Source organism: Hyla sarda, chromosome 8 (assembly GCF_029499605.1).
Source record: "Hyla sarda isolate aHylSar1 chromosome 8, aHylSar1.hap1, whole genome shotgun sequence".
In the NCBI taxonomy this organism is placed as follows: Eukaryota; Metazoa; Chordata; class Amphibia; order Anura; family Hylidae; genus Hyla; species Hyla sarda.
Genome location: NC_079196.1, coordinates 158,487,700 through 158,509,924, shown reverse-complemented (window position 1 = coordinate 158,509,924; position 22,225 = coordinate 158,487,700). Strand labels below are relative to the sequence as shown.

Genomic DNA, 22,225 nt, shown 5'->3' with positions numbered 1-22,225 from the left:
AGACTCCTCACAGATCTTTGTGTTGTTGGTAACGTAATGATAGTATTGAAGACTAAGCTTTCTGCCTTTTTTTTGTTTTTACACAGCAATGGTTTGCAATGGTTCTCCAAGGTTATAAGAATGTAACTAAAGAAAAAAAAATCGCATCAGATATTGCTTTCTTCTCATATAGATATGTATATGGCTGTGTGAACACATCCTATACATATAGAGACTGGCCAGTGAAACTGTCCTAAAAACTCATTTGAACGGGCAGTTCGGTCCCCATGACCTGGTTTTGAACTTTAAGGCTGTGTGTGTTTTTTAAGGTGCAAAACAGCCATATAAGGGTGCATTCACACTACGTTTTCTTCATATAGTGACCGGATCTAGCTAGGAAATGTCAAAACCGGACACTCCCGTATCCCAGCCAGACTTGGCCCTCATCTCTTTCATTTGAATGTGCCGACCGGACTCCGATAGTGACTCCAGTTGGCTCATTTTTGCCCCGTATCAGATTTTGTGGCAGGACAGAAAACAGTTTTCAGTCATGTCCACATTGTTGTGTATGGATTTGCCATTGATGGTTACCTTTAGGATTTTTGCATCTTGTTACGAAGCTAAGGCTTGACCTGCATGCAGTGAACTGTGGTCTGAGAATTGTTCCATTATGTACTATATACTGTTACTCAAACTAAATTTTTATTTTTTATTTTTTTTATACAGAGTCAGAGGCTGCTGGAACAACTAAAGGATTTACCTTCCATCAAAACTTCGGTACAGTATGCTTCATTGTCATTGGTTTTCTACACTATACTAGCTGGTGTATATACATGGCTTCCATATCTTGTTCTGAACAAGGCCAATAGGGCTGATATGGCTATACACCATAGTTGGCTTCTAGGGGACGACAGGATTGACTATTGTGTCTCTGCCCACCATTTCATAGTTTAGATCAGTCTCTAATGTGGATATTATCTGATATTATAATGTGGATATTATCGGGAGTATGCCAACCTGTCTTTTAGCAGAGAAGGCATTGCTGCTTTTCATCCAATAAACTAATATATATTCTGATTCCTATCTCCAGAGCAGTCTACTCCCTATGTATGTGCTTGACTATGAAATCTATTGGAATTAAAGCATGGTAGAACATGTCTTCTGTAGATCTGTCTTACATCTAGTTCTTCCCTGCTCTACTTCTTTTTTCCTTTTGGGCTTATTAAAGGAGAGATGCAGCGGGAGTTTTTTTGTTTGTTTAGAAGAATTCCTATAGTGTTGTACATAAACCTCTACATGCCTCCAGCGCTTCCCCCCCCCCCGGTGCCTTCAGTGTCCTACTTTGGTCCCCGATGTGGTCTTTTTCCTGCTTCCGGGGGTGAGCTAATCGCCAGCCGCAGCAATGTCCTGCCTGAGCTGTGATGTAACTGTTGACCCCCAGAAGCAGCAAGAAGACCAGCGAAGGACACCAATGAGTAGAGGTTTATTTTTTATATACGTCAAGACATTTACATCTCCTGTTAATTTATACATGTGAAAATATATTAATATATATGTATGTTCCTTTTCTATATTAGGTTGAACATGATGGAAACTCGCCAGTAGTTGTATTCAAGTTCTGTTATGAAGGCTCTGGATCAGGTTTGTTAACCATGTAACCATGTATCATATGACTGATACCATGAATTGCCAAATGATCCCAGCAATGGCATGTTATGGTGATTCATATTTATGCACATATACATTATATATACACAGTGGATTTTCTAAACTGTAATTCATATTTAACATGCACTCCTAACCAGATCCTTAGTGCTGGAAACAACTCTGTATTACTACCATGACTAATCTCTTTGATAGTGAAATATTTAAATCCTTTACCCAATTTGTAGAGAAGTATGTGGTACCCTGTACGGCATACAGGTATTTTCAGCTTACCCTCTGATTGGGTTCTTTAAGACTCAGCGTTCCCTCTGGGTTAATCTCTGCCCTCTATACACACACCTCCTTAGCAATACGATCTCTTCTAACCAATTGATATGTAAAAGGAATCATGACTGGAGCTGATCCTACTGTCTTAGATGAAGACTGAGTGGAAGTGGTAGAGTCACATATATGTTTCCCCTGCTAATAAAAGGATTATACAATTGTATATTACCCGGTCAGACTCTGGGGAGGAGCGTTCACAACATTTTAAAGGATTTTCTTGCACAAGATGCTCTACGGGCCACAAACTATTGCATTGAGAAGGGTGGGTGAATGACCCCCAAGGGTTTCTCAGTGAAAGTGGAAAAAGTAAGTAAATACACACCACATTTCTCTATCAGATCCATTGGGGGACACAGACAGTGGGGGACACAGACAGTGGGTGCATCTTTCTGCCTCTAGGAGGTGTGACACTATGGTGATAAAAAAGTCAGCTCCTCCCAGCAGGATACACCCGCCTTCAGGCTCTGAGCTAGTCAGTTTAAGCTTAGTGTCTGAAGGAGGTGGACATGGTCTTGGTTGCTCCAGACCAGGTCTTCTGATTTTTTGTTTTCCTAGTTAGGGACGTGTTAGTTTTTTTATTCCTTTTCTTTTCTGTTTTCAGGTGGGGATTTAGGGACTGCGGTTCCCCGTTTCCCCATTGCGAGTGTGGGGGCACAGACATTGTGTATATGTGCTGTTAACCCCCCCCTCGCCAACGGTCAGCGCTTGGGTGGTACCTCACGGGTCCGGGTCCCCTTATTTCCCTGCTCTCCTCGCTCGCATATAGCAGCCAGGCGTGATGCAGGTAACTAAAGCTGACTGAAGACTTCACTGAAGACTCCATTCGGTAAGTTCTTCTGACTGAGGTAAGTACTTTCCCCCTTTTCTCCATAGGTACGGGCTCGCAACAGCTGGAGACCCCCTGTTTTGGCCCACCTTCAGTTTTTTTGGGGCTAGCTTTCAGGGGCTGCACTTTATTTTTGGGGGAGCAGCGGCACCATGAAGGGACACCATATATGGGGCACTTCACTTAGGTGTGTGTATGGGTGCTTGGTGCGTTTATTTCAGCGCCTTATTCCGGCACTTTACTTGTGTATCGGGTACTTCGTTCACAGCGCCTTATGTGCTCTCAGCGCCGGCTTACTTTCACTTGCCGGCAGCGCCTTATTCGCGGCTTACAGCCGCGGCACTTGCCGGCAGCGCCTTAGTGCGCCTGACAGCCGCGGCGCTCCTATGAGCCGGGCGCTTCAGCGCCGGCTTCTTTCTTTTCCCCGGCAGTTCTGCCGGCGTTGGCCGCCCGCTCTATTCCCCCGAGCGCACAAACGGCCATCAGGTGCGCTCGGGACAAGAAGCGGGTGCCATGACCGTTTCTCTTCGGCGGTCTGTAGCTCCGCCCACAGGGCTGGGAGCGCTCAGAGGCGCGAAGCAGCCTCCAATCAGCGCCGTGGGCGCGAATTTCAGTGGAAAGGGGTCAGTTAGTTAGTGCCTTGCTTCAGGCACGCTCCCCTTTTCCTATTGGCTGGCCTGTTCACTCTCTAGCTGCACTGAGCGAGTTTCCTCACTGCAGCGGACAGGGGACACAGACTAGGGTGACAAAGTTCCTATCTCACTTCTTTTCCCACATTATGTCCATACCCAGAGCTGTTCCTCCCTCTAAACAGAGACCCGGAACCTCAGTGACTTACTATCTCTGTAAGCACTGTAATACCAAGATGTCTGGTTCTGCCGAGCCCACTTGCCCTTCCTGCTCCACTGCTCCCCCAGATCCCCTGGTACCCCCTGATGCCCCTTTGGTCCCGGTGGATCCAGCCGCTCCCCCAGCCTGGGTTTCTTCCCTGACCCAGTATATGGCTGACTTGACCCAAGTCTCCCCGTCGGTGGCTGAGGCCTCCCGGGAAGTGGTGTCCGCCTTGAAGGGGTCTTCCCTATGCAGGACTTCTGGAAGGACTCGCTCCTAGTCTCCACATACTTCACGCTCTCACAAGCGGCCTAGGGGTGCCTCGTCTGACTCTTGCAATGAGTCTTCAGATAGACGTGAGCGTTCCCCTCGTGGGTCCCGCTCCCCCCTGTCATCTGGGCACAATCGTCGCTCCTCCAGAGGACGTTCTTGGAGTCACCGCTCTCCTACGCCAGAGCCGTGTACTCGGTCAGTCGCTCCCCCTCCAGGACTGCCTCTACTCATTCTCATTCCCCTGGTGAACTGGCGGACGAGGCTTCCGAGCCGGCATCTGACTCAGAGGACCGCCCGGACTCATTTGCAACGGTGAACTCTTTGGTTACAGCCCTAAGAGACACCTTTCATCTAGAGGACCCAGGATCTTCGGATGTCAATCCAGGAGTATCCTTTCATCGTGCTAAGCCTGCACCTCAGAAGTTCAGCTCTCACGCTGACTTTGACGACATTCTGGAAACCGCATGGAAACATCCAGACAAGAGATTCCTGGGAATCAAGACAATTCAAGATCGTTATCCATTTGACAAGGTCTTTGTCACTAAGGTGGTTTCCCCTCCCTCAGTGGATCCAACAGTTTCCCGGATCAATAAGGCGACTACACTGCCTCTGGCAGATGCCGCTGCCTTCAAGGATCCCACGGACAAGAAAGTGGAATCCTTAGCGAAATTTACCACTGAAGCTGCTGGCGCTTCTCTTCTTCCCATCTTCGCCTCGACATGGGTGTCCAAGGGCCTGTCAGAGTGGTGCCAAAAGCTTCATCAGGATATTTTAGCGGGATCCCCCCCCCCGGAGGATCTATCTGCTTTGGCTCTCCAATGCTCTAAGGCCGGAGATTTTCTGTGCGCAGCTTCCATGCAGGCAGCCCGTTGTTCTGCCTATGCTGTGGGTCACCTAGCGGCTCTATGTGGCTTAAAGCTTGGAATGCGGATGCCGCTTCCAAAAGGTCTCTCACTGAGCTTCCCTTTACGGGTGGCCGTAATTTTTGCAAACCGCCTTGATGAGATTATCTCCAAGGCAACGGGAGGTAAGTGTTCCTTGTTACCTCAAAATAAGGCTCGCCCTACTTCACAAAGGAAGTCCTTTTCCTTTTCGGACCTCCAGCTCCAACAAGGGATCCGGGCAGGCGCCCTCGCGGGATATGAAGGCTCCCTCGTTCCGGGCTCGCCCGTCTTGGAAGTCGGACTCCAACCGGTCCGGCCGTTTTGCGCCCAAATCAGGCAACCGCAAGCCCACTTCTGCATGAAGTGAGGCCCCCACCCGCGGTTTCTTCTCAGGTGGGAGGTCGTCTCTTACTTTTTCGAGACATTTGGACCTCTCACATTCAAGACTCTTGGGTCAGGGACGTGGTGTCCAACGGTTACTGGATCGAATTTGCATCCCTTCCGAGGGACCGCTATTTTCGCTCCCGGACCCCCCGGTCTCCTCCTCTGGCGAAGCAGTTTCGAGCGGCTCTCCAGTCTCTGCTTCTCCAGGGGGTGATTGTTCCTGTTCCTCCAGGGGAACGGTTTCGGAGTTTCTCTTCAAATCTTTTTGTTGTCCCCAAGGAGGACTGTTCTGTGCATCCAATTTTGGACCTCAAACGTCTAAACCATCATCTTCTCATCCGCCACTTCCGAATGGAATCCCTCTGTTCGGTAGTGGTGTCCCTGGAACAAGGGGAGTTTTTTTTCATCGGTGGACATCAAGGATGCCTACCTCCATGTGCCAATATTTCCGGGCCATCATCGGTACCTCCCCTTTGCGGTTCCGGAAGGGCACTTTCAATTTGTAGCCCTCCCCTTCGGTCTAGCCATGGCTCCTCGGGTCTTTACAAAGGTCCTTGCGCCGGTGATGGGCCTGTTGCAGGCGAGGGGAATCTCGATGATACCCTATCTGGACGACCTTCTCATCAAGGCTCCATCCAGGGCCCAGACTCTGGAGAATCTGGATGTCACTCTCCACACTCTGACTCACTTCGGGTAGATGATCAACCAGGACAAGTCAGTCCTCCGTCCTACCCAGTCTCTAACCTTTCTGGGACTTCACTTCGACACGGCCTCTGCCCGAATTCGTCTTCCGCCGGACAAACGTCTGGCGCTCCGGTTGGGGGTCCGCTCCCTTCGGACCCAGGTATCAGTCTCCATCCACACTTGTATGGAAGTCCTGGGTCGAATGGTGGCAACTATGGGGGCCGTACCTTTTGCCAAGTTTAATTACCGCCCACTTCCACTGGCGATTCTCTCCCGATGGAACAGGTCTCCTCTGTCCCTCGATCGTCAGGTTGTTCTCCCTCGCAGGGTCAGTCAGTCTCTGGTGGCTCCGCTCCCCCCTTCTTCTCCAAGGGCGGTCGTTTCTTCCCCTTCACTGGCAGGTTGTTACAACGGATGCCAGCCTGTCGTGCTGGGGTGGCGTGTTCAGGGATTGGACGGTTCAGGGACTCTGGTCTCCCCAGGAGACCCTTCTTCCGATAAACATATTGGGATTACGGGTGATTCTTCTTTGTCTTCTTCATTGGGAGTCCCATCTTCAGTCCCGTCCTGTCCGCGTCCAGTTGGACAATGCCACGGCCGTGGCGTACATAAATCGTCAGGGCGGCACTCGCAGCTCTGCAGCCATGGCCAAGGTGACCAAGATTCTCTCCTGGGCGGAGAGCAGGGTTCCGGCCATTTCGGCATTTCACATCCCGGGGGTGCTCAACTGGGAAGCAGACTTCCTCAGTCGGTCCTCACCCGACCTCGGCGAGTGGTCCCCAACTCTGCGACCTCTGGGGCATTCCGATGTGGACCTCTTTGCGTCCTGGCACAATCGGAAGATCCTTCCGTTTGTGTCCAAGTCCCGGGACCCTCAGGCTCTGGCCGTGGACGCCCTAGTGATTCCTTGGGCGGGGTTTTCCCTACCGTATCTGTTCCCTCCTCTTCCGCTTCTTCCCAGGGTGTTGAGGAAGCTCAAGGCAGAGGGCGTCCCCGCCATTCTGGTAGCTCCAGATTGGCCCCGAAGGTCGTGGTACGACGACGTAGTCAGGCTCCTGGACGACGCTCCACTGCGCCTTCCGCTCCGTCCGGACCTGCTCTCTCAGGGTCCTTTTTGCCACCACAATTTACAGTCGCTGCATTTGACAGCGTGGCGGTTGAGACTGCGGTTTTGAGGGCCCGCGGGTTCTCTTCCCAAGTCATTCGCACCATGCTCAAGGCTCGTAGGCCCTCCTCTGCAAGGATTTACCACCGTACTTGGAGGTCTTATTTTCGTTTGTGTGAAGCCCAGGACTACTCCCCGGTGACCTTCTCAGTTCCCCGTCTTCTCTCCTTTTTGCAGTCGGGGTTGGAACTGGGGTGGTCTCTCAGTTCCCTTAAGGATCAGGTTTCGGCCCTTACTGTTTTTTTTCCAGTGGCCCCTGGCTTCTAATCCTCATGTTCGGACCTTCCTGCAAGGGGTGGTGCACGCTGTTCCTCCTTATTGGTCACCTTCTCCCCCTTGGGACTTGAATTTGGTTGAATTTGGTTTCCAGGGTGCACCCTTTGAGCCCCTTAGAGAGGTGTCTCTCCGCCTCCTTTCTTGGAAAGTGGCGTTTCTGGTGGCTATCAACTCCATCCGGAGGGTGTCTGAATTGGCAGCCCTTTCCTGCCGTTCTCCGTTTCTGGTGATCCACCAGGACAAGGTTGTTTTCCGGCCAGACCCTTCCTTTTTACCTAAGGTGGTCTCGGCCTTTCATCTCAATGAGGATATTGTCCTCATTTTGCCCGGCTCCTTCTCATCCTAGGGATCTCTTACTGCACAAGCTGGACGTGGTTCGGGCTGTTCGGTCTTATCTCTCCATCACTTCTTCCTTTCGTCAATGTGATTCCTTTTCCGTCCTTACGGAAGGTAGTCACAAGGGACAACCTGCTTCCAAGGCTACCATTTCTAGGTGGATATGGTCTGCCATTTTGGAAGCCTATCGCTGTAAGGGGAAGATACCTCCTTTCAGGGTTGTGGCTCATTCCACTCATTCTGTTGGGGCATCCTGGGCTCTCCAGAATAGAGCCTCGGCCTCGCAGATTTGCAAGGCGGCTACCTGGTAGTCTTTGCACACTTTCTCAAGGTTTTACCGGGGTCATACTTTCGCATCGGCTGATGCTACCCTGGGGCGTAAGGTGTTGCAGGCGGCAGTGGATCAGCCGTCTGCCTGATTGCTTGTCTGCCCACCCAAGGGACGGCTTTGGTACGTCCCACTGTCTGTGTCCCCCAATGGAGCCGATAGAGAAAAGGAGATTTTTTAACACTTACCGTAAAATCTCTTTCTCGAAGGATCCATTGGGGGACACAGCTCCCGCCCTTTTTGGGTTTTTCCTTTTGGTTCTCTGTCCGAGGGTGTGTTCAGTTATGTTTTTTTCTTCTGGTTCTCGGACAGTTTTGGGTTTTTCCTTGACCTATTGGTCTCCTCCTATTGCTCTTGAACTTAAACAGACTAGCTCAGAGCCTGAAGGCGGGTGTATCCTGCTGGGAGGAGCTGACTTTTTTTTTATCACCATAGTGTCACACCTCCTAGAGACAGCAAGATACACCCACTGTCTGTGTCCCCCACTGTCTGTGTCCCCAAATGGATCCTTCGAGAAAGAGAGAGATTTTACGGTAAGTGTTAAAAAATCTCCTTTTTCATAGAAAATTACAGTAAGAATAGGGGTTGTCCTCAAAATGATCACAAGGTCAGGGACAGGTAGTGTGGCACCAGGCTATTGCCTAAATGGAGCTTACATTACCTGCTGCAATCCCTTCTAGGGTGGCTGTGACCCCCCCCCCTTTCCATTCCCTTGTCCTGCTTACCCTTTCCTCTCCTTCTGTCTCCTACCCACCTTCCGATGTCTATGCTGTATTCAGATTACATTATTCAACCATGTGAGCATTTTCATTAGGTAATTTTTGCAATTTTATTATGTTTTTGCTAGGTTTCTTTTGTTTTCTGTTGGTACATGCCTGATTTTATACAACATTAATGTATGCTGTTCCTGGTATTATTAACCTGTATTTTCTCTATGTACCTGTGATCTTTTATTATAAAACATGTTTAAAAAAGAAAGTGTGCGTGAAAGTTAACTAGTATGGGAGGCAGCCTAGCAGTTTTTATGGAGCTGCAGCACACCATACTGGTATGTAATACTATTCCTCCTAACCATGGATGTGCTAGAGAAGAATAGGGGTTCCCTGTAATGGGATCGTGGGGCCTCTAGTGATCTAACATCTATTGCTTATCCGCAGAATCGACTTGTAGCTTGTTGGGAAAACCCCTATATACCTAGCAACCCCAAAAGTTCTTACTGCATTTGATGCAAACATGAAAGATGTGGTACTTCTGGACAAAAAAAACAACATTCTTTATGCAAATTATATTTCTGTGTATTTTTCTGGTCATGGTGCTGGTCATAACCACAAAGTGTTTTTTGGCCTTGTAGATTCCACAGTAAACCTAAACACTATTGAAAGGGAGAGTGACACAATGAATCAATGGGTAAGACTTTCTCTGTGTACTTATTCCTCTATCCCCCTCATATGGGATTGAATAGCTCAGTATTGTGTTTTTTTTGTTTTGTTTGTATTTTGCTGCTTCTGAGACAAAATTTCCTGTGGTTCCCCTCAGCTCGGAGAACAGCTGGCTGTCCTTATTCAGTCTTGTGGTGTGGACATAGTGGAACTTGAAGATGAAGGCACATGCATACGCTTTAACCCACTTATGACCGCCGCAGGTAGGTGGATGATAATTGTTTTATGGTTTATAGTACACATTCCTCAACGAGGCCATAAGACACTAGAGACCTATAGCTTATAGAGAATCACAGGGGTGTATATGATAGATATATGATTGATAGATTTTTTTAAATGTATCGGGGGGAAAATAAAACGTTCTGCATGATACTGAGCACTTCTGTGAATCCAAAACGTAGCCTGACGTAACATCAGTTATCTTTCCTATCAGCCAAAATATGAAAATGTGACATGGTATAGTTACTGCATCCTCTGTATTGCTCATGGACACTTCTGAATAATTTGACCTTCTCAACATGTTCAAACACTTCCACACAGACATGCTGGCAGATCAACAAAGCACGGGTCACCTTGACCTACAGAGCCATCAGAACATTAGTGATTAATATAGGAAGCTGAACCAACACAGGTGAAACCCTCTAACAGTGTTTCCAAACCAGGGTGCCTCCAGCGGTTGCAAAACCAACTCCCAGCATGCCCGGACAGCCAAAGGCTGTTCGGGCATGCTGGGAGTTGTAGTTTTGCAACCGCTGGAGGCACCCTGGTTGGGAAACACTGCTCTATAACATGGCTAGTAATGTCAGTGCCTACATATAATGGGGCAATAAAAAAAAATGTTGACATGTCACAAAGACTATGATAAAACTTGTAAAAATAAACAATGACTAAAAAATTTTCAGCTATTCATGTGTTCACTGGAGAAGGTGTCTTGTAGTAGGGAGCACAGGAGGGAAGCACCAAGCCATATCCTTGGTTAGTCTGAGCAATCCAAAAGAGTAGAGGAAAAAGGGCTCTAGCGCCACAAAAATATGTAAAAAATATTTGACTTTAGTTCATGTTGCCTTTAAATCCTTTTTAAGGCAACATGAATTAGTAAAATATTTCCGAAAATTTTTTTTGTGGCGTAGGAGCCCTTATTCCTTATTACTTTTGGATTGCTTTGAAAAACTTGTCTCTGACTTTTTTTTTTTTTTTTTTATTATGATTGAGACACCTTAAAATGGGGCAAATTGTATGGTTTACAGTTAAATTACTCTAACAACCTCTATGTTCTTATAGTTCTAGGTACGACTACTGAAGATGTTGTTCAGCTTGTAGAGTGTATAAAGGTGAAGATCCCCATTATATACAATACTCTGCAGCTGAAAGAAGAATTCAGACTAGAGGTGGAAAGAATAGCTGGACTGTCATACATTGTTGACCACAACTGGGCCGGACTTGGTGTATTAAGGTAGTGTTCCATTTGCATATCTTCATTCATAGGGTTTACTTGGCGTTGCTGTAATTTGGGGGAGACACATTAAGGCTTTGATCGGTGGTGCATCTAGGTGTTATGAACAAATGTGGAGAAGTGCTGAATGCTGTGTCTACCTCCATCTCCCCTCTGCAGTAGACACTATCAAATCTGTCTTCTGCGGTAAAGAGATGATTGGGGGAGAGAGTGCTACTTATCCTCGTCCATTCTAGTGACCAATCGGAACTTTTGACATGTCTCTATGACACGTCTAATGTTTTTGTTTTTTAATAAATGTTTTCCCACTTATCATGTGGACCTCCTTTCTAGTGATCGGATTGGTTGGGGGTCCATTTTGTTCCTATGGATAGGTGATAAATGTCATTTGTGGTAACATCCGCTTAATAACAAACTTGAGAGATGCTTCATCTTTATATGGTAAAGGAAGGGTATATAAAACATCCGTTTATTCTCCCTACACTGCACAAACACCCCCTTCATTTATTCAGGAGCAAACATCCTAGATCCATTAGTTGCAACTAACCTGTTCCTCTGTGGATGCCATCAACAAGCAGAAAAACACCACAGGCATAATAGAACTGTAAAAATGTAGCGGTAGAGTTGGTTTAACTATGGATTTACAACAACATAATTTTCCCCTCTCTTTTCCACCCCTCAAGGTTTGAACATGTAAGCGAGGAACAAGATGTCGGCAAACGAGAAGCCGAACTAGAAAAGATTAATGTGTTGCTGCTGAAGAAGCTAAATGAATTGGAGTCCGACCTCTTCTTCTCTTCCGGTATTGATTTTATGTCTTGCTACAGAAACTAGTGTGTTTGCCTTCCCAAAATAGCACACCATTAATGTTTTTTTTACGTTAACCCAGTGTTTACTGGCTCCAGCTTTTTTCAGCTACTGAAACACTTCTATAAATCACAAAAAGATTTTCCGTCTGTCCAAATGTTTAAACAACTTACTCATACCTTGGTAGGGTATTGTGAGCTAGCTGTTCTTGTCATCAAAAATATTGGAAACCTGATGGACCCCAAAAAAGGAATCCATCCTATAGCTGTTTTGACTCTTTTGTGAACCAAAGCCTTGAGGCGAAAGAACGGAGCCATAATATTTGAAGTCCTGACAAGTTTCTTTACCACATTTAGTTGCAGTTCTGCTTTGAGCAGAAGACCTTTGTAGTATTAGACTAGCTCATACATGTCCGCTGCCAGACACCCACATAGAATGATTTTTCTTCTGAGCATACTTTGCCTAACAATCCTTGACTGGTAGACAGCTGGATGGGCACTGTGCTGACAGCAGAGAAGCAATGAAGTTGGACTGCAGCCAAGCCATATCAATTTTGATACAAGACTGCGTTTTGTTTTTTTGGGGAAAGAAACCTGTACAGTTATAATTGCATTTATTTTAATAGCTGCACGTATGCATTTTATCCCTGTGTGTCCTAATAATGTCTCAGTATAGCTGAATATGTGGTCCAATATTCTTCACTTATTTTTCTACAGACACACAGAGGTTTTTGAGAGCTAGTAGGAATTGTAGATTCGCTCTGCTGAATGCCAATATATATATATATATATATATATATATATATATATATATATATATATATATATATATATATATATATATATATAATAGTGATTAGAAAGAGTGGGGCTCCCAACACATTAAGTGATCACATGTGAGAGTTCCTTAAAGAGTGGAAAAAGTAGAGAAGCTTTACAAAGTTTAAAAAAAAGAATAAAATATAAAAAATAATTATTCAGTTTTTATCCCATACCGTGAGCGTTTGTTACTTTACCTTCCAAAAAGAATGAAGTAAGAATTTGGCACTGTATTGTACAGACCATTGAAAATACAATTACCGTATATATTCGAGTATAAGCCGAGTTTTTCAGCACGATTTTTCATGCTGAAAACACCCCCCTCTGCTTATACTCGAGTGAACTCTCCGCCCTCAGTGGTCTTCAACCTACGGACCTCCAGATGTTTCAAAACTACAACTCCCAGCAAGCCCGGGCAGCCATCGGCTGTCCAGGCTTGCTGGGAGTTGTAGTTTTGAAACCTCTGGAGGTCCGCAGGTTGAAGACCACTGCGGCCTTCAACATCATCCAGACTCCCCACCCCCTTTTAGTTTTGTACTCTCCTCCGGCGGGACGTTAGGGTGCGCTGGTCCGGTGCTGCAGGACTGTCCGGTGGGATAGTCGTTCCGGGCTGTCCATCTTCACCGAGGGGGGCCTCTTCTCCGCGCTTCGGGCCCGGAATAGTCACGTTGCCTTGACAACGGTTCATTAGCAACGTACCTCTGCGTCATCGTCAAGGCAAAGCCTCTATTCCGGGCCCGAAGCGCGGAGAAGAGGCCCCCCGGTGAAGATGGACAGCCCGGAACGACTATCCCTCACCACCGGACGGTCCTGCAGCACAGATGGCCCGGACCAGCGCATCCTAACGTCCCGCCGAGGGGGGGGGGGGGGTTGAATGATGTCGAAGGCCGCAGTGGTCTTCAACCTGCGGACCTCCAGATGTTTCAAAACTACAACTCCCAGCAAGCCCGGACAGCCGATGGCTGCCCAGGCTTGCTGGGAGTTGTAGTTTTGAAACATCTGGAGGTCTGCAGGTTGAAGACCACTGTATCAGACATTGACAAGCGGTGATGATATTTCCGTGGGGGGGGGGGGGTGATTTCGGGCTGATGAAGGGGGGGGGTGTGGGATGATGAAGGGGGGGGGGATGATGAAGGGGGGGTGGGATATGATGACAGGGGGATGATGACATGGGGGGTGTGGGATGATGACAGGGGGATGATGACATGGGGGGGTGTGGGATGATGACAGGGGGATGATGACATGGGGGGGATGTGGGATGATGACAGAGGGATGATGAAGGGGGGGGATGTGGGATGATGACAAGGGGATGATGAAGGGGGGGGATGTGGGATGATGACAAGGGGACGATGACAAGGGGATGATGAAGGGGGGGATGTGGGATGATGACAAGGGGATGATGAAGGGGGGTGGGATGTGGGATGATGACAAGGGGATGATGAAGGGGGGGGGATGTGGGATGATGACAAGGGGATGATGAAGGGGGGGGATGTGGGATGATGACAAGGGGATGATGAAGGGGGGGGGATGTGGGATGGCAAGGGGATGATGAAGGGGGGGGGGATGTGGGATGGCAAGGGGATGATGAAGGGGGGGGGATGTGGGATGACAAGGGGATGATGAAGGGGGGGATGTGGGATGACAAGGGGATGATGAAGGGGGGGGGATGTGGGATGATGAAGGGGGGGGGATGTGGGATGACAAGGGGATGATGAAGGGGGGGGATGTGGGATGACAAGGGGATGATGAAGGGGGGGGATGTGGGATGACAAGGGGATGATGAAGGATGGCGGGATGTGGGATAAGGGGATGATGAAGGGGGGGATGTGGAATGACAAGGGGATGATGAAGGGGGGGGGGATGTGGAATGACAAGGGGATGATGAAGGGGGGGGATGTGGAATGACAAGGGGATGATGAAGGGGGGGATGTGGAATGACAAGGGGATGATGAAGGGGGGGGGGGATGTGGGATGACAAGGGGATGATGAAGGGGATGATGAAGGGGGGGGATGTGGGATGACAAGGGGATGATGAAGGGGGGGGATGTGGGATGATAAGGGGATGATGAAGGGCGGCGGGATGTGGGATAAGGGGATAATGAAGGGGTGTGTGGGATGATGACGACAGGGGGATGATGACGACGACAGGGGGATGATGAAGGGGGGGTGGGATGATGACGGGGATGATGAAGGGGGGGGTGTGGGATGATGACGGGGATGATGAAGGGGGGGGTGTGGGATGATGACGGGGATGATGAAGGGGGGGGGTGTGGGATGATGACAGGGGGATGATGACAGGGGGATGATGAAGGGGGGGGGTGTGGGATGATGACAGGGGGATGATGAAGGGGGGTGGGATGATGACAGGGGGATGATGAAGGGGGGGGTGGGATGATGACAGGGGGATGATGAAGGGGGGAGGGTGGGATGATGACAGGGGGATGATGAAGGGGGGAGGGTGGGATGATGATAGGGGGATGATGAAGGGGGGTGTGTGGGATGATAATGGGATGATGAAGGGGGGGGGAGGTGTGGGATGATAAGGTGATGATGAAGGGGGGTGGGATGATGACAGGCGGTGATGATGAAGGGGGGATGATGACGGGGGTCTGGATGATGACTGGGGGGGTGATGTATTTCCCACCCTAGGCTTATACTCGAGTCAAAACTTTTTTTTTTTTTTTTTTTTTTTTTTTTTTTCCCCCCCCCCCCTGGGATTTTGGGGTGAAATTAGGGGCCTCGGCTTATATTCGAGTTGGCTTATACTCGAGTACATACAGTAGTAAAAAAACAAACCCTTATTTGTCAATGTTGATGGAAAATTATAAACTCTTCTCTCCTTTTGGCTGCAGGTCCTGAGTTCGGTGCTGAGAAACACTGTATTTATATTGGAATGGCAACAGAAGACTTGGATGTGTCTGAATTGGTAGAAACCATTGCAGTCTTTGGCCGAGAGATTGAAGAGAACTCAAAGGTATAAATATAGTGTTAATCCTTTGAACAGCAAGCCTATTTTATTGCATTTCGGCAACCAGATAACTTTAAATTGCTTGGAGATGACGGGATTTAATGGCAGTTGACATTCATGTCCTTGACTCAGGTTTCAAGGAAGTCTTTGGGAAGAAATTATTTTGTTACTAAGCTTAGGATTGCAAAGTACAGCAGATAATGTGAGTTAGGAGTACCTAGTCATGTCTTAATCCACTATAGCGGGTTTCAGGGTATCCTGATGTCCTTAACATGGCTGAACCCAAGCTATTTATGCAAGTGCCAGGATTAGAATGCTTTCCATGTAATTGTCATGTACTGTCTGTCTTTCATGTGTGCAGCTCCTTGAGAATATGACTGAAGTCGTCAGGAAAGGTATTTTGGAAGCTGAAGTACAACTGCAGAAGGCCAATGAAGAGCGGCTTTTAGAGGAGGTAATATGAATGTTGTATTGAATGGCCACTGACTACTACAGTATATAGGCTTTAAGAGCCATTTCCTCACACCACTGACCTCTGCTGGATTCTTTTATGTTTGCAGGGAGTCCTACGGCAGATCCCTCTAGTTGGCTCAGTTCTTAACTGGCTTTCTCCTGTACAAGCAACAGCAAAGGGTAGGATGTTCAACTTAACAGCAGGTGAGATTGTGTTTCTATATATTTATGGAAGTATTTGAGTCAGATTTCTAGAACATTGAGCCGGTGATTCCTAATAATGCAACTTAATTTACACGTGAACTACCGTATATACTCGGAGTATAAGCCGAGTTTTTCAGCACGATTTTTCGTGCTGAAAACTCCCCCCTCGGCTTATACTCGAGTGAACTCTCCGCCTGTCAATCCCTGCCATCAGCTGTCCGGGCATGCTGGGAGTTGTAGTTTTGAAACATCTGGAGGTCTGCAGGTTGAAGACCACTGCCGCCTTCGTCATCATCCAGACCCCCCTTTAGTTTTCTACTCCCCTCCCCTCGGTGGGAAGGAAGGGTGAGCTGGTCCGGGCCGTCTATGCTGCAGGGACCGTCCGGTGGGGAGGGTTAGTCGTTCCGGGCTGTCCATTTTCACCAGGAGGCCCTCTTCTCCGCTCCAGGCTGGCCCCGGACTAGTGACGTTGCCTTGACGACGAAGCACAGGGATGTCCGTGTGCAGCAGACGTACCTGCGCATGAATGTCCCTGTGCGTCGTCGTCAAGGCAACGTCACTAGACCGGGTCCGGCCCGGAGCGGAGAAGAGGGCCTCCCGGTGAAAATGGACAGACCGGAACGACTAACCCTCCCCACCGGACGGTCGCTGCAGCATAGATGGCCCGGACCAGCTCACCCTTCCTTCCCACCAAGGGGAGGTGAGTAGAAAACTAAAGGGGGGGTCTGGATGATGACTAAGGCCGCAGCTGATGGCTGTTCGGGCATGCTAAGAGTTGTAGTTTTGCAGCATCTGGAGGTCCGCAGGTTGAAGACCACTGATGAAGGGATTGACCAGCAGTGATGATGAAGGGGGAGGAATGATGACGGGAGTTTGGATGATGACAGGGGGGGTCTGGATGATGCGGGTGATGATGACGGGGGGGGGGGGGGGGGTGATGATGGGGTGTTAATGACGGGGGTCTGGATGATGACATGGGGGATGATGTATTTCCCACCCTAGGCTTATAGTCAAGTCAATAACTTTTTTCCTGGGTATTTGGGGTGAAATTAGGGGCCTCAGCTTATACTCTAGTATATAGGGTATTTAATTTAATATTAAACCACTATTTATTATTACCAGGGCATTGTGCCTTAGCAACAGACAACATATTGGCATATTTGTATCTGGCTTTTTGTCATGCTTGATATAGATGCTAGCCCAGCATCTAAACATGTTGCATTTTAGTAATAAAAAGCTTCTTTGGATTTATTTGAGTTATTGCATTATTCCTGCATGGGCAGGATTTATCACTACACAACTAGACAAATAATTGAGTATCTGAGCAAGATGGGCAATAACCCTGGAAAAGATGTATTAGAGGCCACACTGGGTACATACTTAGCATCAGGGTAACAGTCTGTATACTTCTCTACATGATCAGGTTGGTCTCCCTCATAAATCATAAGTTGTCACCTAGCTTTCTAAAATAATTTCCGCAGTTTGGACAAGTCAACAGAAATCCCATTGAAATCAACGTTCTCTTAATGCAATGAAAATTCAGCTTGGAATGTCAGCTTGAAAGTCTGCGTGGAAATTCCATAGTGTGGACGGGATCTTAGTGGGGTTTGAACACTGTAGGAAGCCTTGAACTTGCATAAATCCCATGTAATATATTTTATTTCTTGCTCTTTAGGATCCTTAGAATCAACAGAAATAACTTATGTGTCTAAGGTACAGGTGACTGGAACCAGTCCTCCTCCAACTCCAACTTTTGGACATGCAAAAAGACATCCAGGTACTACCTAGAGACATATCTTTTTGGCTGTCTTGTTCTGTTATGTGGGGGTAGGTGTCGCATGAAAACAAGGCAACAAACTTTGTTTACTGATCATCTTGTAGTATTTTTCCATGGCCAAACACAGAAAGCTGTTCCGTTTATTCAATATATATTTAACATGGAAGATCACTGAAGTTTTTCCTTATATCTTAAAGAATCCTCCTCCTTCTTCTTAGATTGAAGCGAGCAGCTGATTGTGGTGGGTCCATCTTCTCTCACCCCTGCAGGAGATGGGGAGGATCACACACAGTCCACTCAAATGAATACAATACGTTGAGTCAGATCTGTTTAAGCAGGAGGCACTCTTTACAGTGTCTCTCCACCATGGCTCCTAGACAGGGTCCAGTGTGGGGAAGCTGAGATTTATCAAAACCTGTGCAGAGAAAAAGTTGACCAGTTGTCGATAGCAACCTATCATATCACTTTCATTTTTCAGAGGTCTTTTTAAAAATAAAAGAAGGGATCTGATTGGTTGCTATGGGCAACTGGGCAACTTTTTCTCTGCACAAGCTTTGATAAATCTCCCCCTATATGTATTAGGGCTAGATTGACATGTACGTTGGATGTTGTTTAAAGCCACAGTCGCACAATCAATCCTCAAAAATGTTGCATGCAATATTTTGTCTAGTCAAATATACAGACTCCATTAAAGGGGTATTCCAGCTTTATACATCTTATCCCCTATCATCACATCCCTGTTACGGAGGCAGCGCCTGCACAGAGATTGCGGTGGTCCTCAGCGTTAGGACCCCTGCGATCATACATCGTATCCCCTATCCTTTGGATAGGGGATAAGATGTATAAAACCGGAATACACCTATAAGGTCAGTGTGGTCCATCGATGTCTGGCTTGCAGCAGACCATCTTGCTGAACATGACCTCTGACTGAGGCCATGAACAGATGTCCTGACACAGATGTGAATCTGGCTTAAATTAATAAAGGTTTTCATTTGTACAAGATGGTATCACAACATTTCCTGTGGCACAGGGGCAATATAATAGTGTGTGCAATGTGATACGGCCAACAACAGGAGACTTTAAGGAAAGGTAGTGAATCATATTGTCAAGATTTCATGACACTGTCTCCTAATAGATGGAGCCTAAAATATTGCAGGTAGTTGGGTGCCCCCTTTCTACAGAATTACCATACTTAATTGGCCAAGTATAATGTGTGTGGCAATGGTGTAGCTAGCCTGATAAATAATAGCTTGATGAAAATGATCTCATGTCTGTTACACAGCTTATATTGGTTACTTTCTGAATGTTCTTGTGGCTTTAACAGGTCAAAAGTTGTTCAAAAGACTGTCCAGAAACTCTGACGCAATGAGTGAGACAAGCTCAATAAGTCACCTGGAAGAAGTGGAAAACCTCGAGGCTGCTCCAACCCCAGAACCAGAGACCTTAAACCCCACCGAACCACCCACCCCATCTGTGGAGTCTCACAGCGAGGAATCCCATGAGGCTGACGCACTGGACATTAAGACAGTGGAGTCTGAGAGTCTAAGATAAAGGCGAGTGTTTTATTCTTAGCACTCGACCCGACATGAACTCTTTTTAGATGTAAGGGTGTTTACTGATCTCAAATGTGAACAGTGCCACGCAATCTTACAGTAGAGATACTGTACTAAATTATTAACCTGTCTGTACAAATAATCTAAATGAAAAGGAAAGCTTTTTTTTTTTCATCTGTAGGGAGAGGTCACCGACATACAGTAAAACTACTATTTTTACCAATGGTAACCTGAGTTTACTGCACTTCTTGTAATTTCCAGAGTTGGATTTTCTAATTAAGCCTTTTATTTTCTAATGATCTTTTTAGTTGTAGCATTTGTTTTTATTGTTTTGTCTTCAAAATGAAATCCTCCAAATGTAAATAGGAGAAAGTGACATCTTACCCAGAGATATTGACATGACTATGTAGAAGTGAAATACCATCCACTTGTAATGAATCTGTTAGTGGCTCTGCACATTGCCTTCTCAGGCTTGCTATTTGCACAGTCAATATATTTTTAATGAACCATTCAGCTGGATGAACCTTAACGTCAGTTCTTTGAGGTTTTTTCAGGTCCACAGATAGACCTTTTCTAAAGTCTACATATCCAGTTAAGAACCTGGCTTCACAGAGTGACCAATTTAAAGGGGGAGTCTACTTTTAACACTTGGGGCCCTAAAACAGATGATCCAGAATTAGAAAGCATAGGCTTATTTTCACACCATCACAGTTTTAAGTTTGTGTATGGTATTGTAACAGGGGTTGCACTGTTTTTGGAAGAGAACAGCTATGTTTTTCTAATCCTCAATATTGCCAAGCTACTTTTGTTTCCTCATGTTACCTAACAGGATTATGTTGGGACCAGGGCACTGGCGTATATATGTATCAGCTGGCTGTCTCACCAACTTATATACAGGGAAAAGAATGATGAGGCATGTGGAAACACTTTCCATTTGTTCTCAAGGGTGACAAGTCACCACCAGAGGACTTTGGCAGTGGCTCTTTCCCCCCAGACCTGCGCATAAGTCTATGGAGAGGGGGTGTCAGCTCTCAGCCAAACAAGAATCAGCCAACTTTTCCCTTATGTGTATGACCAGCAATAGTTTAGTCCTGATCTAAAGCGTATTAAAATACACAGCTTGTCAGGAAATGAATTGATATCTGTATGCTACCTATCCAGAGAGCTACATACACAATCTCACCCTCAGCGTCTCCCATGAATCAACAACTGAAGATTTTTTCAGAAAAATGTTTTGACTTTGCGGGAAATTTATTCAAACCTGTGCAGAGATAAAGTTGCCCATAGCAACCAATTAGATGGCCTTTTTAGTTTTTGAAATGAAATAAGAAAATTGGTTGCTATGGATAACTGGTCAAACTGTACACTGCACAGGTTTTCATAAATCTCAGTTTTTGTGTTCATTCTGGCCCAAGTATTAGGCGATCGGTTCCCCTTATATTAACTGGACATGTACTTAGTTTTTTTGTCTTTTTTTTTGTCATAGGTAATCTGCCAGTACTGTGTGAAGAAAATGCACTATGAGGCCTTATTCACACAGCAGTACTTTGTTCTGTATTTTATAACAATAAGTTTAGCCAAAGCAGAGCAAGAGCTGCAAATGTTTAATTCACACCCTTTGTATAGGGTGCATTTCTGGTTTTGGATTATTTGCTTATGGCCGTATTTATTACTGATCTAAAATGCCATGGTGTGGATAAGGCCCAAGACTTGTCCGATGATAGGTTCCCATCCAGATATTACACGCAGCATGCCAATATATGTTCAGGTTCACATGTGTGGCAATGCTTTGAGTTAGCTGTCTACTTTATCACATAATGTATGTATCCTGCTTAATAAAGACGTTTGTTCTAATGACTGCAAGTAAAGTGTAATGTAGAGAGCTGAGCACCCAGTAAGATACACGCTGGCCTTATGTTGTGTATATATTCTCCAGAGCATTCCACCATATGCACATGTCTCTGGAGCTAGAGAGTTGTCATGTATTCTCACAATGCATTCTAATTCTTAAAAATTGATCACATGACTGTGCTGCCAGTGTTTATCTTTTTTCTTTCATGTTTTTGCACTTGATACATAGTTACTTGTAAGTGGATTGTTCTTGGATACATTACTAAAGACTTTACTCCTGATGTTCGTGCTGCCACTCAACCTTAAAGGACAAGTATCATGATTAAAAACTGCTCCCCCATAGAGCTTTATAGAGGGATACGAAGATTGCCGAACAGCTCTACCATAGAGCTGCATGGAGGGGGGCGTGGTGGTGGTGGTGGTGGTGACGGCGGCGGCTTGTGCTGTGCTGGTGACCGGGACTCTAAACAGGAGATTGCAGGGTGCCCCAGCACTCGGAACCCCGAAGGGATACGTTTTTAATCATGATACTTGGCCTTTAATGGGGTACTCCACTGGAAAACATTTTTTAAATCAACTGGTGCCAGAAAGTTAAACAGTTTTGTAAATTACTTCTATTTAGAAATCTTAATTCTTCCAGTACTTATCAGCTGCTGTATGTTCCACAGGAAGTTCTTTTCTTTTTTAATTTCCTTTGTCTGACCACAGTTCTCTCTGCTGACACATCTGTCCATTTTAGGAACTGTCCAGAGTAGGAGCAAATCTCCATAGCAAACCTCTCCTGCTCTGGACAGTTCCTAAAATAGACAGAGGTGTCAGCAGAGAGCACTGTGGTCAGACAGAAAGGAAATTCAAACAAGAAAAGCACTTCCTGTGGAACATACAGCAGCTGATAAGTACTGGAAGGACTAAGATTTTTTTAATAGTAATCTGTTTGACTTTCTGGA

The 22,225-nt window shown here is 46.5% G+C and overlaps 2 protein-coding genes across 5 annotated transcripts in view; one reads left to right on the top strand and one right to left on the bottom strand.

The window, feature by feature from the left end:
• The window catches only part of PDXDC1 (pyridoxal dependent decarboxylase domain containing 1), a 79,417-nt gene extending 58,133 nt beyond the window's left edge, over positions 1–21,284 (top strand). For all 4 annotated transcript variants that reach the window (XM_056535903.1, XM_056535902.1, XM_056535904.1 and 1 more), the window contains exons 13-23: positions 706–756; positions 1,557–1,620; positions 9,307–9,362; positions 9,492–9,597; positions 10,676–10,847; positions 11,531–11,649; positions 15,325–15,446; positions 15,802–15,894; positions 16,001–16,097; positions 17,773–17,874; positions 19,199–21,284. In XM_056535903.1, coding sequence (XP_056391878.1) covers positions 706–756; positions 1,557–1,620; positions 9,307–9,362; positions 9,492–9,597; positions 10,676–10,847; positions 11,531–11,649; positions 15,325–15,446; positions 15,802–15,894; positions 16,001–16,097; positions 17,773–17,874; positions 19,199–19,425 — 1,209 coding nt within the window. In that variant the 3' untranslated portion in view covers positions 19,426–21,284. The remainder of the gene's footprint in view (positions 1–705; positions 757–1,556; positions 1,621–9,306; positions 9,363–9,491; positions 9,598–10,675; positions 10,848–11,530; positions 11,650–15,324; positions 15,447–15,801; positions 15,895–16,000; positions 16,098–17,772; positions 17,875–19,198) is intronic.
• Positions 17,941–22,225, bottom strand: part of NTAN1 (N-terminal asparagine amidase) — a 52,725-nt gene continuing 48,440 nt past the window's right edge. Inside the window, exon 12 of the mRNA XM_056535910.1 lies at positions 17,941–18,137. The gene's annotated coding sequence lies outside the window, so the exon portion shown is untranslated. The remainder of the gene's footprint in view (positions 18,138–22,225) is intronic.